The following is a 14,236-nucleotide window of genomic DNA, read 5'->3' as shown; positions in this document are numbered from 1 at the left end:
TCCAGAGCGATTTGGGAGACATTCCTGTCCCAAGAGCTATTAATTATGGTGGTTCAATCAAAACCCTGTACCTCACATTTAATGGTGTGACTTGCACTGTCCATCCCTTCCTTGGTAACGCAATCTAGACCTACATTTCCGATTGTGCCAACCAAAGAAACCTCTGCATTTCATGGTTCGGATGTCGGCAGAGGTAATGGCCTTTCCATACAAGCCCTATACATTGTGGTAAATAAAGCAGGGTCTCTCACTCTAACTCTATTTTTATCTCAGCTTTCTGCTACTTCTACCACTTTGTCTCTAACTCCTTCCTCTCCCCACCGTCCTTTTTCAATCTCCCCCTATTTTTCCTGTACTGTGTTTGCCATGCACAGTATAAGTGATACAACCATACAGACAAACAGCAAGCAAACATCACTCATAAAAAGAGAATATTAAGGGTGCTGCACCATTTAGCTTCCTGTTTTCTGAACAACTGTGCGTTAGTAAAACTCGGACACTTTAAATCTGTTGCACAATCCAACAGCGAACAAGAGTTATCTCCTTGTGTTATATCAATATATTGGATTTCTGACAATATTTATTCAAAGAACATGTGCTGTACACGGATTGTAAAAGTATACGTAGAGTAGTGCGGTATGTATGCTGTTCAGTGTTTGAAGAAGGTGGCATATCTGATCATTCATGAACGCAACTGGTATTTTTATTTTGGACGATGTCTGCTTAGGTCTCTATTTCAATAGTAATGTTTGAAACAGAAAGCGTTTAAAATAGGATCAAGGCCAATGTGAGTCATCAGGTGAGCAGGAATTGTAGAACCACTAACCTGATTTCAAGATTTCTGTTTTTGGATAATCATGAGGGATTTGACCTTTGTGTCCTCTCTCTTCTGGCTTTGCATATTGTACTGTACAGCTCACTACTATATTGTGATAGTTTAGGCATGTGGTAGTAGGATTTGACTCAGACTGATTTCTGGCTCATTCACTGAAAAATATCTGAGATTATGCAAGGAATAATGTTGCAGGCCTCAGGTGTAACACACATCCCCAACTCCTTCCAAACGTCACTGGTTCATCATCAGCCACAGAGCGAGGTTCTGATATGTTTGCAACATGCATCAGAACTTTTGCATACATGACCAAACCTCACTTGCAATCATTCTGTTTCCCCTTAGTACGATCTGAGTAATTTCATCTGAAACCACCCTCTGCTGACCATCTCAAAAGACAAGCTCGCTCAGACCAGGAGTTGATCATTCAGAGATGCAGTCCCTCCAATGAAATGCCCTCAGCCAGTGCAGCATTTCCAATGCCAATCAGAGATCTTCTAAAGTCATGCCTCTTCTCTTTAGACTTTCACTCATCTGAAGCATTATATTACACCCCACAACAATAAAATCTGCCTCTTGCCCTCATTACATTTCTACTTGTACCTTGGTCAATGCAATGCGACTGTGTTCCTAGGAATCCAACCAATATCACCTCTTTTTTACCCACACTATGCCAGCCTGCACCCTCCAAGATAATTCAAATTTCCCACTGCCATCCTTTTTAGTCCTACCCCCACAGTCTCATTGAAGAACAGCACTGCACCAAAACACCTCAGTGGATGTGTGTAACACAATTGGCTCATTCCCTAAAGCCAATCAAAGCAACACACGAAATTGAACAAGTTTCACAGCTAATGGTATAAACATATAATGCGTAGAGGATGGATCTTGCTTATGAGATTGGTGGAGATCGAAATATAATATGACAACAATAGTAAGGCATTTGTCTTGTAAACTATTTTCCGTTTATCAAGCATTTGAACAGAAAGACAAGTGTATTGTGAAAATGCCAAACTATAATGAAATATATATTACTAAAATCCACTTATCAACATCCTATAATGCATGTTGCTGATGTCAGGGCTTATAGTAAACGAATAATGGTAGACAGCAGTCCTTGAAATGGTTGACATTGTAATGCTTTATTGTCTAATATTACATGTTCCTCATGATCTATTTGGAATGGCAATTAATTTTCCTGGTGGTTCAAGTAGCTGTTCACTCGTTTTCATGCAGCAACATAGAATGTAATGACAGCTCTATTAATAGCTCATGTGGATTCATTCTTACAGCATCAGTTTTCACCAGTGCCTTGTGACTCTAACCAGGTGGTGAGCGCTATGTAAATGCTCCCCATCAAGTCACGCTATGCTTTCTTTGTTTGAATCCTCCTCTTATTTGTAATTATTCTTTTTTCCAGACGGCAGCAATGCAGTGGACCTATGAGATCAATGGTCTACCACCTCAGACCACGCCTCCCCGCTCTGCGTCATCCAAAATAGCCTCCACCGGTTACCTGCGGTCAGCCACAGTCCGACAACGCAACTTCCTGCGGGAAAACATCAAGCTGGCTACCACAGCTGTGTCGTCCCCGGTTAAAGGAGCGCCTCTGGTCTTGAGAACTAAATAAACGAGAACCTTTTGTTCGTTCTCTTTTTTTAACGTTTTGTTGGATTATGAATATGTAAAAATAACATCAGAGTCTAATAAAGATCACGCTTTTATTTTTTAAATGCTGTAATTATGATTTTTTCAAACCAAACAACCAAAACAAATGAACGTCATTGTTTGTCATACAGAAGTACCCTACGATTGTACAAGATTCAAAAATAGGACTGCAATTGGAACCGTTTGGCACAGTAGCTGCAAAACTTTATTCCGACCATCACTGGTTACATTGCAACCCTGAAAGGCAAAAATGAAAGGTGGTACTTTCTGGTGTAATTTTCCCAATCCACTTTTTGTCTGGAGTTAAGGGGCACAGACAGGGGCGTATCAAACATCCCCGCAGCCCCCGTGGTGCGGGGGGGGGGGGGGGGCAGTGCCCAGTACATGAAGGGGGCCCCCTCATCTCATCTGCAGAGAGCTGTGACAGAGACAGGCAGCATCTGTGTGTGCAGCCTGCTCTGAGCTCCTGCTCTGACCCAGGACTAAAGAGAAACAAAGTAACACTTTACGTTGTTTCTCTTCAGTCAGAGCCACGGGCCGGGCCCGAAAAAAGGATGGGGGCCCAAGAGAGAGCAGGACGCGGCACTGAGGAGAGCTCACAGGAGAAAGGATGGGGTTGGGGGACCTCGGAGTTACAGGCCTGGGATGTGCACAACATTTACAGGGATTTCTGTAAGTAGGTGTGTTAACCCAGTGATCTTTCTACGTGGGGTGGGGAGGGGTGGGTGGGGCGGGGAGGGGTGAGTGGGGAGTTGGGGGGACCAGTATTATGTTGCAGTGGAAGATTGAATATGTGGAAGGTTTCACTCCCTTCTGCGTCAAGAAAGGGGCGTGACACAGGCCCCCGCAGCCCCTGCGTTGTGGGGGGGTGGGGGGGGGGACACGCTCCAGGGACCCCCTCACTTCATTATAAATGAAATGGTGCACAGGGCACGCCCGGCCTCTTAATAAATTAAAGTGCACGCTCGCCCCCTGGGCCCCAGCCAGGCCTCAGAGGCACACCTCGCTCTTCATAAATTCGATGGTGCACAACTGCTGCACACACACGGGCCCCGGCCGGGCCTCTGAGTCTCACTGCTTTCTATTAAATGGTGGGCCAGGGTGAATGCGCACAGCTCGCAGTTGTCTTTGCGATGTGTCTGCGAGGTCTTCAGGGTGGGGCAGGGGGCAGGGCTGGTGAACAATGCCCTTATTGGATTATTTGTCATGCGCATTGAGCACGCGCAATTCAAAGTGCGCGTAAGACTGGGGTGTGGCATCCCAGGACCCAGCCACACTCCTACGCCGTCGCCAGAAACTGGGAAGAACTTTCCGACGACCGTACCGACCATAATTTAAATTAATCTATTACTAGCCCCCCCTGCCTGGCTAACCTTGCTCTGCCCATGCCTTCTGCATCTGCCGCCTGGCCAGCCCACTCTTGCCAGCGCGCCTACCTCTGAAGCTTAAGGCCAGGCCCAGCCCTCAGGTCAGGTGAGTCTGCGTCCGAGCCTAGTAGACATGAGTGGTCTGTGGGTGGTGGCGAGGACAGCATTTTGAGCTTCTGCAGGGCCTCCTGTACTCCTAAAACCCGCCAGGAGGGCTTATGGATTCTGAGGAGTGTGGTGTTCATTATGTCACCATTGCATCTGGTGTTGGGTAGTGAGAGGCCTCCTGCATCACAGAACACGTGGGGAGGGGCCCGCAGGCAATAACCCTGTGTGCACCCTGCAGGGTTGGGGCAGGTCTGGGGGATAATGTACCTGTCATGTGGGGGAGAAGTTTGCAGGGCCCTTGTTATCACATCACTCCGCGAATTGTTGGGCAGTCAGGATTGAAGTGCCGGCATTGTCCGCTTTAGGCTTTGGACTGGCACTGTCGCGGACACTGTCCTTTTCATCCTATGGCGGCGGCCCTTCCAAGAGGGCTGGCCTGGTACTGCCCCTTTCCTGCAATGGTGCTGGAATAGTCCGTTTCATGCACAGTGTCCATTGCTTGTGGCTGGCACTGTCCCTTGTGGTGATCTGGCCAGAAGTGCAGGTACTGTCCATTTAACGCTCTGGTGTCCCTTGAGAAGTATATTATTGTTTATTGTTCGATTACTTAAAATCATGACAATTTAAAAACAAACAAAAAATAAGTTTCATCTTAAATGCAACAAAAAATTAAAGTTGTTTAACAAAATGCAATAGTATGTGTAAATAATTATTGTTATTATTATTTTTGCACAGGAAGCAGCTAAAATATGTTTAAAAACGTAATAACATTGTTGGTGAGTGTAAAACCCGCCCCCAACTTTCAGTAAAACATACAGAGGCTCCACCAGTAAGAGTCTTGGAGTTAAATAGGGGACGGGGGGTCCCAGGCCTGTCATGAATTTAAAGACTGCGACAATGGTTCCTGCAAACCTACGGAGTTAAGTTTTTTTTTGCAATTTGGAAAATAAATTTTGCAAACTTAACATTGAGCATTGTGTTGTTGGGGTTCATTGCTGATATAATAGCTTGCCGGCATGATCGAACGCCGTGCTTGATCCATTCACCTCGCAACAACCGCCTTCTATCCTTGAGAAATGCTGGGCAAATACACACCACATGCTCAATTGATTCTGTGTAATGACCGCAGCCCCTACAATTAGTGTCCTCATTTGAACGACGCCATGCAGGCAAGTGTTTTAAAAAGGGCCATTCGCCCATCCTCAGGGCCATAAATCTTTTCTTCCAAACAGCTCCAAAGGTGCTCAAAAGATATGGGGCCTCTGATCTGGGTTTGAGCTCAGTGATTATCGACCAGGCATGTTTTCGTTTAGACAATTGTTCCCTGTCCTGATGAAAAGACCAGAGGCGAACACTTCTTTTAATGGACAATTTAAGTGCCTGCTGGGGCGGATTGGTTCCCCAATAGTCCGCTGTGTCAAGCAGTTTCAAAGAGTGGTCAAGGAAACATCAATGTTTTTGACTGGGGTGACCTGCTGATATTTCTTGCCACAACTTGGTCTCCAGGCTTCCTTCCCTTGAATTACGCAGTCTGTGGCACAACTTGATGAATGCACCAGCACCGACGCCCTCATGGTTCAGAAGGCCGAACTCGAGCCTGATCTGAGCCGGAGACGCCGATTTCGGAAGGTGCCAGACTCGTTTGTAGATTCCGGTTGTGGTACAATTGACAAGTTGCTCCCAACTTTAATTCTTGGCCGTAGGTTAAACAGTTTATAACCTTTGCCTTCATGACTGTCAGGAGGGGGGATAAGCTTGGTCCAAGTAACTGTGCCGAAACTTTCATCTTTGCTGCTTCGATGGACAAAGCTTTTGCTATGACTGCTTCTTTCTGTTTTACAAAAGAGCCCTTGGAATCAATGTGTATACCCAGATATTTATATGATGTCAAAGTTTCAATTTTTTTGCCGTCAAAGAACCACCCACCGGTTTGCTGCTTCTGATTCCCGAAGGTGATAGCTTTCGTTTTTGAAAGATTTAATTCCAGAGCATTACTTAATGTGAAAGAAAGCAGCTGGTCAAGAAGTCTTTGTAAACCGACCCTCGTGTGGCTGAATAAAACAAGATCCTCGGCATAAAGCAAATTACTAATTCGGGATCCACCAAGTGAAGGGGGATGAGAGTTGACCTTGTCCAATAGATGGGATAAGTCAGAGATAAAAAGATTAAACAAAAGAAGGGCCAACACACACCCTTGTTTGACTCCACAGAAAGTCAGTATTTTTCTTGTGACGGGTGACCCGTCACCCAGTTTGATGCGAATCCAGGTGTTTGAATGAAGTTGGATTATTAATTTTAACAGGTCACTCTGGATTCCCCATTTTTGCACTTTGTGCCATAACAGGTTCCTAGGCACCGGGTCGAAGGCCGCTTTAAAATCAACAAAGCAGCAGTGCATTTGCATTTTTAAGGATGCTGCTTTCTCCATAAGTATGGATAGGGCCAGTAGGTTGCTAGTAGTGCCCGATTTGGCCACAAAGCCAGTCTGATTAAATGGCAGCCGCTGAGTTTTTAGTCCCCAGGACGACAGATCTTCCAATAGAAGGCTGGCGAAATACTTGGAGTCTACGTCTAGGAGTGCTATCATCTGTAGTTTTTAGGATCGGCTCTTCTGCCTCCTTTAAAAATTGGGTGAATTATTGCTCCTTTCCATGATTCTGGTATATCGTAAGTGTGACGGCAATCCAAAAATAGTGGGGCCAGATGTTCAGACCAAAGCGTGGGATCAGCTTTAAACAGCGCCTGCGGGAGCTCATTAGGGCCCGGGGCCCCATCCGAGCGTTGGTGATACATCGAGTAATATTTTGTCTCATGCCTTCATAAGAGAACCAGAAGTTTAAAAGTAAAGGGTCTTGCTGGAACTTCGTTTCCTCTATATTAATAAGTGAGGTAAAGACATTGGGTATATCATTTATGGTTAATGTGCCATTTCTCGTTCTTTTCCATGGTGAGGTGATGTTCAATTGATCCCTTTTCTTATTTTGTTCTAGGAAGTGCTCTGTTAGAAAAAGAGCCCATTCAGCTTCACTTATGTTGGTGCTGCATTGGCCAGTTGCGCCCAGTGTCCTCCGATTCACCAGTGTCCAAAAGGGTTCAGGATTGGAGTTTTTGCTGGCGTGGACTAGTTTCAACCAAAAACATTGAGAAGTGCTGCACTCTCCTTCTAGGCGCTGTGGGGTACTGTTCAGACGTGTCGCCACTGTCCATGAAATGCTTTAGGACTTGTATGTACTGCCTATGAAATGTTACAAGCTCTACACAGATTTATGTATGTACTGTCTGATTTGTCTATGCACTTCACATTGGAATGCTGTGTGTCTTTTTAGAAATGCGGTTCTGTCCTATGAAATTGTCTGAGATCTGTTTGGGTGTGCCTATATTATCCCTTGAAACGTTTGGGACTTTCTAATTTGTTTGGATATGTTTGTACTGCCACATGAAATTCTTTGGAATCTGTTGCTACTGTCCTAAGAAATGTTCTGGGAACTGTTTGTACTGCCCTATAAAATGCGCAGGGATATGTTTGTACTGCCCCATGGAATGCTTTTAGATCTGTTAGTGCTACCACCCCTGGAATGCTCAGGGATCTGTTTGTACTGCCCCATGGGATGCTCAGCGATATGTTTGTACTGCCCCATGGGATGCTTAGGGATATGTTTGTACCCACATGGGATGCTCAGGGATATGTTTGTACTGCCCCACGGAATGCTTTTAGATCTGTTAGTGGAACTGCCCCATGGAATGCTCTTAGGTCTGTTGGTGCTACTGCCCTGTGGAATGCTTTTAGGTCCGTTGGTGCTACTGTCCCGTGGAATGCTCAGGGATCTGTTTGTACTGCCCCACAGAATGTTCCGGGTTCCTTTTGTAGTGCTTATGGAATGTTCTGGGATACGTTTGTGTACTGTCCCGTGAAGTGCTATGGGATCTGTCTATGCTGTCCCACGAAATGCTGTGGAGTCGGGTTGGATGTATTGATACTGTCCTATAAAGTTCCGTTGAGTAGTGTTGCTTCGTTTCCTAGAAGATGCTCTTAGATCTGTTTTCTATTTTTCATTTCCAAAGATTGACCTAGTGCAATAGAGAGAAGGGCAGGCAACGGAGACAGAAGCAGGAAGAGCAGAATACGACTGCAGCACTGATAAAAGCAGGAATCGGGATCAAAATATTCCCAGCTGTGAGCTAAGAGGCACAGGGTGGGAATGTGTAGTGGAAGAACCAGGCATGGGGTAGAACAAAAACTAAGCTGCTCTGAACATCTCCCAGTTTTCTATTGTGCCTGCGAAAGGCTTATCCTTTGCTTACAGCTTGTATCTCGAGAGATGGGTGGGTAGATGAATGAATTAATGGATGGTAATATGGACAGAAGGTCTTGGTTTGATATGTGTTTCAATGCAAGGATGGATGGGGATGGATGAACGGTTGTGTTGAAGTTTTAGGTTGGCTGAATGACTCAATGAGTGAATAGATGGATGGGGTTTGCTAGTTTGATGGATAAAGGGTTTGGATGTATGAATAGATGGGGTTGGATAAGTGGGTGGTGGATGGGTCATTTGGGTGGTTTAGTTGGATGGGTAAGGATGGATGGGTTATGACTTGTGGATGGCTAAGGGGTGAATACAAATACAAAAGACAAATGTGTAGCATTGGACTCAAAAATGGCCCACAAATGTGTCAGATATTGGCACAGCAATGACGTTGTGATTAAAAATGTTCCAGCCCTCATCTGCATAAGTGTGAGCACCCTCATATTGCAACCATATTGCTCACACTGGCTGCTGCTCACCCATATCCATTAATGATTGTGGCCAGGGCAATTTTGTCTGCAAGTGTGTGGTTTTTACAGCAGTTCCTTGGAATTACCAAAGAAACAGTATTGGGCAGTTCCCCATTAAGCTTCTATTGCCAGCCCTCTCTATTCGAGTAGCATGTGGGTTGGTGGGATTTAATGTCCCCCATTGCATTACGCTTCCCTCTTCTCACAAAGGGCGTGCAGATGTTAAGTGTCTTGCGGCATCTTCCATGGCATGTGCGGGCTATATCATAAACGTTTGTAGTCACCTCGGTCCTACAAGTTTCCTCAGTGGGTGTCACATTTGAATCCAGTCCTGGATTTGCTCTGATTAGCTCTCAGTCAGCATGGCCCCTTGACCATGGGGGATCATCTACTATGTCCCACCCCTAAGGACCATCGGAGTTTCAGTGGGTGGCGGGGTGGTACTTGGATAATTTGGAAGCAGGGAGGGCATCGTGGTGGGGCGGCTGGGGCCCGGCCGGCAATAAAAGTAAAACATATTGTAGGGCGGTACATACTTCACCCACTCTCCATCTCATGTTGGTCATACACCTGAAGGAAATTCGCCTTCATATACTATAAAATCAATATATCAATCTACAAGCAAAATGAAAGCCTTTCCAAACTATATATATAGAACCAACGCCTGCTCCCAACTAAAAAAAAGGCATGACACACCTCTGGGATCTTCAGAGAGACTTTAATGATGGTAATTTGCGCGGTGCTGGCAGTCCATGAAACACATTGGCAGACACGTTTCAGCCTCTTTGGCTTTCATCAGTGCCGAATTTCACGGGCTCCACCCTCCTCCTGGGTATCTGACAGGGTACAGGTGATGTATGTCCGTCCCTGGTTAAGTGCTGTTACACCCCTCCTCCAATCAAAGGTATACTGTCCTCACGCACTCTCTATCCAGAGCAGATGCATGCTGGTAAATGCAGTGCGGTTAGGGGTCTATTCAGTGATAGACACACTCCAAACATCCAGTGATGCTCCAAACTGTATGGACACGGGCCACACGCCAGCTCAAGTGCCCCAAAGAGTCTTAAATGTCTCTCGTAGATCCCTTTTACCAGGCAATATGTATTGCCTCCTCTCTCCCCATGCAGCAATTTAGACCTGGTGGTGAAAGTAACTGCTGGGGGGGCTCCGTGTATTGCAGGAAATGCAAAATGCCACAAAGAGTACTGGTCTCTTACACGGTGCTCCTGACCGAGAGGGGGTGTCGTTAGTCAGCGCCCAGCTTGCTGACAAAACATAGAACCAACGCATGCTCCCAACTAAAGAAATGGCACGACACACCTCTGGGATCTTCAGAGAGACTTTAATTATGGTCATTTCTGCGGTGCTGGCAGTCCATGAAACACGTTGGCAGACGCGTTTCAGCCTCTTTGGCTTTCATCAGTGCCGAATTTCACGGGCTCCACGCTCCTCCTGGGTGTCTGACAGGGTATAGGTGATGTAAGTCCATCCCTGGTTAAGTGCTGTTACACCCCTCCTCCAATCAAAGGTATACTGTCCTCACGCACTCTCTCTCCAGAGCAGATGCATGCTGGTAAATGCAGTCCAGTTAGGGGTCTATTCAGTGATAGACACACTCCAAACATCCAGTGATGCTCCAAACTGTATGGACACGGGCCACACGCCAGCTCAAGTGCCCCAAAGAGTCTTAACTGTCTCTCGTATATCCCTTTTACCAGGCAATACGTATTGCCTCCTCTCTCCTCATGCAGCAATTTAGACCTGGTGGTGAAAGTAATGGCTGGGGGGGCTCCGTGTATTGCAGGAAATGCAAAATGCCACAAAGAGTACTGGTCTCGTACACGGTGCTCCTGACCGAGAGGGGGTGTCGTTAGTCAGCGCCCAGCTTGCTGACAAAACATAGAACCAACGCCTGCTCCCAACTAAAGAAATGGCACAACACACCTCTGGGATCTTCAGAGAGACTTTAATGATGGTAATTTGCAAGGTGCTGGCAGTCCATGAAACACGTTGGCAGACGCGTTTCAGCCTCTTTGACTTTCATCGGTGCCGAATTTCACGGGCTCTACACTCCTCCTGGGTGACTGACAGGGTACAGGTGATGTAAAGTTCGTCCCTAGTTAAGTGCTGTTACACCCCTCCTCCAATTAAAGGTATACTGTCCTCACGCACTCTCTCTCCAGAGCAGATGCATGCTGGTAAATGCAGTCCGGTTAGGGGTCTATTCAGTGATAGACACACTCCAAACATCCAGTGATGGTCCAAACTGTATGGACATGGGCCACACGCCAGCTCAAGTGCCCCAAATATATATATCCTCAACACGCCTGCTTCCAAGTACAAACAAGCTCCAGAACACTCGGGTTCACTTTTTAGATGGCTCTATTGTGGCTCACAACAGGTCAGGTAACGCATTTCAACTGCAGCCGTTGTCTTTGTCAAACATTCTGCCGTCACCATTGCATATTCATTTATACATGTTCCTGGCGTTTGGTAATTAAAGTGACAGTGCAACATGTATATTTAAAGTGATGCTTGCAGATGAACCCTCTTCACTCCTGCCATACTTTTTTGAATATTATGTTTTCAAACCATGTGAAATAAAGTGACAAGTGCCTCCAACATATATCTAAAACCTTCAATTAATCTTGCATTAATATGACAGTGTTTTTTATGACAATTGATATATATACACATATAAATACAGACATCTGCGGGGTCAGTTCAGGGCTATATGGCTATGTGTAATTCAACAGCCTGCTATTCAATCCAAAGATTACAGTTTGTAAAATGCTCCCACATTCTACCAGTTATAGACACAATGTTGGTAAAGGGCAAGTGCCCTTTTGTTTATATATTTGTGGCGATTCAGAAGGAGGGACACTGAGACTGGAGCGTGGTAGTGAAGGTTTTATTCTAATAAACGTCTTTTTTCTTCTCTGAGTGAGTCGTTCTCTGGCTAATGCTGCGGGATCCAAGGTGTCAGCTAGGTTGGTTGATCTCCCGGGACTTGCACGTCTTCGCTCCCTTTCACTGGCGACCCCGTCGTCGTCTCTCGCGGTGTTCCAACGCCACATGCGGGGAGAAAGAACACTCTTAGTATGGCGTTCGGGGCTTGGCTTTCCCAGGGGTAACCAGGGCCGTGAGGACACCAGTGACTCTATGTACACGTGAGCTGACTATATACAATGCAGTCGGACGGTGCATGTGAGGGAGCACGGTGAGGATAGGTCGGGTAGGCAAGCGGAAGGGTTTCAGGGAGGGAGTTGGGGAAGGAAGGACGGGGAAACAAAGGAATGTAAAGGCAAGGGACGTTATGTACAAATCTACAAGGAAGCGCCCGCCTCCCCAGCCACCCTGCCACACGGTGATGCAACTGGGAGAGCCACACTCCTCCGCGAGCGTGGCTGGGCGCTGCATAGTATCGTTGGCCTCCTGGCTCTGCTACTCGCTCCTCCGCAATTCCTTCGGTCTTCTCCACTTCGCCTCGCTCTCCGCTCTTCTCCTCCTCGGTGCCGGGACACACCGCTCTTCCGTCTTCCTGTCCTTTTAGCGAACCCATTGGTTGCACGTCATTCGGGGGCTTGTCTGCGACTCCGAAGCCGATTGGCTGACACAGTAGTGACTCGACTAGTGGGCGGTCCTCTTCAACCCCGAAGCTGGTCCCGTAAAAGGAACAAGTCTCTCCTTTCGATTCAGGTTGATTCCACCAGCTGTTGGACTCTGTCTCCCAGTGATCCTGAGATGGCGAAAGAGAGGTAGGACGTGAGTCAGTGTTCCACCATTCTCGCACCAGGGAAGGGTTCGATTACCGACCCGCCTCCCCGCTACACTCCTCCCCCCCTGGATTCTCCCGATCGGGGAGAGTGTATGTCCGTGAAAGGTAATCGGCATTGCTATTGTCTCTTCCCTTCATGTGTTGTATGGTGAAGGAATATGGCTGTAAGAAATGGAACCATCTCAACACCCTCTGGTTTTGGGACTTCTGACGATACATCCACTGTAGTGGAGCATGATCAGTGAAGAGTATGAATGTTTTTCCTTCCAAATAGTATTTTAGTTTCTCCACAGCCCACCTTATGGCCAGACATTCCCTTTCTATAGTTGGGTACTTTCTCTCCCTTTCGTGTAGTTTCCTGCTTATATATAGAATGGGGTGCTCTAACCCATCATTCCCCAGTTGAGATAGGACCGCCCCTATACCCCTATCAGAAGCGTCAGTGGCTACCAGGAAGGTCTTCTCGAAGTCGAGAGCTATTAAGACGGGGCTGATGGTTATGGCCCTTTTTAACTCCTCGAATGCCCTTTTCGCTTCCTCAGGGGGGTTCAGGAGGGTTTTGTGGTTTACTCCTTTCTGAAGCAGGTTGGTCAGGGGAGTGGCTACCTCAGCGAAGTTGGAGAGGAACCTACGATAGTAACCTATAAGGCCTAAAAAGGCTCTCAATTCCTTTTTGGAAGAGGGAAAGGGGGTGTTTCTTATTGCTTTTACCTTCTCCTCCTGGGGGGCTATGGCCCCTTCGCCCAGCATGTATCCCAGGTACTTGACCTTGCCGTAGGCTGCTCTGGATTTCTTGGCGTTTATGTGCAGCCCTGCTTCTCTTAATGCGTGCAGTATGGTTTGTAGGTGGACTAGGTGCTCGGGCCAAGACGAGCTGAATATGACAATGTCATCCAGATACACCGAGCAAAACGCCCTGAAAGGGAGGAGGACTTGGTGCATGAGCCGCTGGAAGGTTGCAGGGGCCCCATGTAGCCTAAACGGCAACACGTTGAACTCAAAGAGCCCCTCATCGGTTGAAAACGCTGTGTCTATCTTCTTCTCGTAGGGATACTTGCCAGTACCCCTTAGTGAGATCTAGCGTAGTTATATACCGTGCTTCCCCTATGCGCTCGATCAATTCATCCACCCGTGGGATAGGGAAGGCATCAAATGATGAAATGGAGTTGAGGGCTCGAAAATCCATACAAAACCTGGAGGACCCGTCAGGTTTTGGGACCATTACAATGGGTGATGACCAACTGCTGCGATATGGTCTGATTACTCCTAGTCTTAACATGTCCTGGACTTCCTTCCTCACGGTTTCCCGTCTGGCTGCGGGAATCCTATAGGGCTTTAACCTTACTTTCTTTCCCGGCTCAGTTTCGATCTTATGCTCGATCAGGGAGGTACAACCCGGTTTGTCAGAGAATAGATCAGAAAAGGGTCTCAGTGTGGACTCAAGCTCCTGCTTCATGAGCGGACTGATGTCGTCGTTTATGGGTAAGTTCTCCAGTGTCGTGTTTTCTGAGGAAGATGGAAGCCCGAACTGGGCAGTTCGGGTGAGGGCCCCAGCCACTTCTTCAGTAAATTAATATGGAAGCACTGTTTCCTAGCTGGGGATATTTGTAGTCTGTATGTAGTGTTCCCTATTACCTGGATGACCGGATAAGGCCCTTCATTCCCTCTGGAATTTATGTGTCGTGGTGGGTAGAAGAACTAAAGCCCAA

At 46.8% G+C, this 14,236-nt stretch overlaps 1 protein-coding gene across 1 annotated transcript in view; it reads left to right on the top strand.

Annotated features, from left to right (window-relative positions):
* The window catches only part of CFAP47 (cilia and flagella associated protein 47), a 2,858,849-nt gene extending 2,856,284 nt beyond the window's left edge, over positions 1–2,565 (top strand). Inside the window, exon 64 of the mRNA XM_078657910.1 lies at positions 2,253–2,565. Within this exon, the coding sequence (XP_078514036.1) occupies positions 2,253–2,462 (210 nt within the window). The 3' untranslated portion in view covers positions 2,463–2,565. The remainder of the gene's footprint in view (positions 1–2,252) is intronic.
* The last annotated feature ends 11,671 nt before the right edge of the window (positions 2,566–14,236 follow it).

Source organism: Lissotriton helveticus, chromosome 8 (genome assembly GCF_964261635.1).
Source record: "Lissotriton helveticus chromosome 8, aLisHel1.1, whole genome shotgun sequence".
NCBI lineage: Eukaryota > Metazoa > Chordata > Amphibia > Caudata > Salamandridae > Lissotriton > Lissotriton helveticus.
This window is presented reverse-complemented; position numbering and strand designations above follow the sequence as displayed.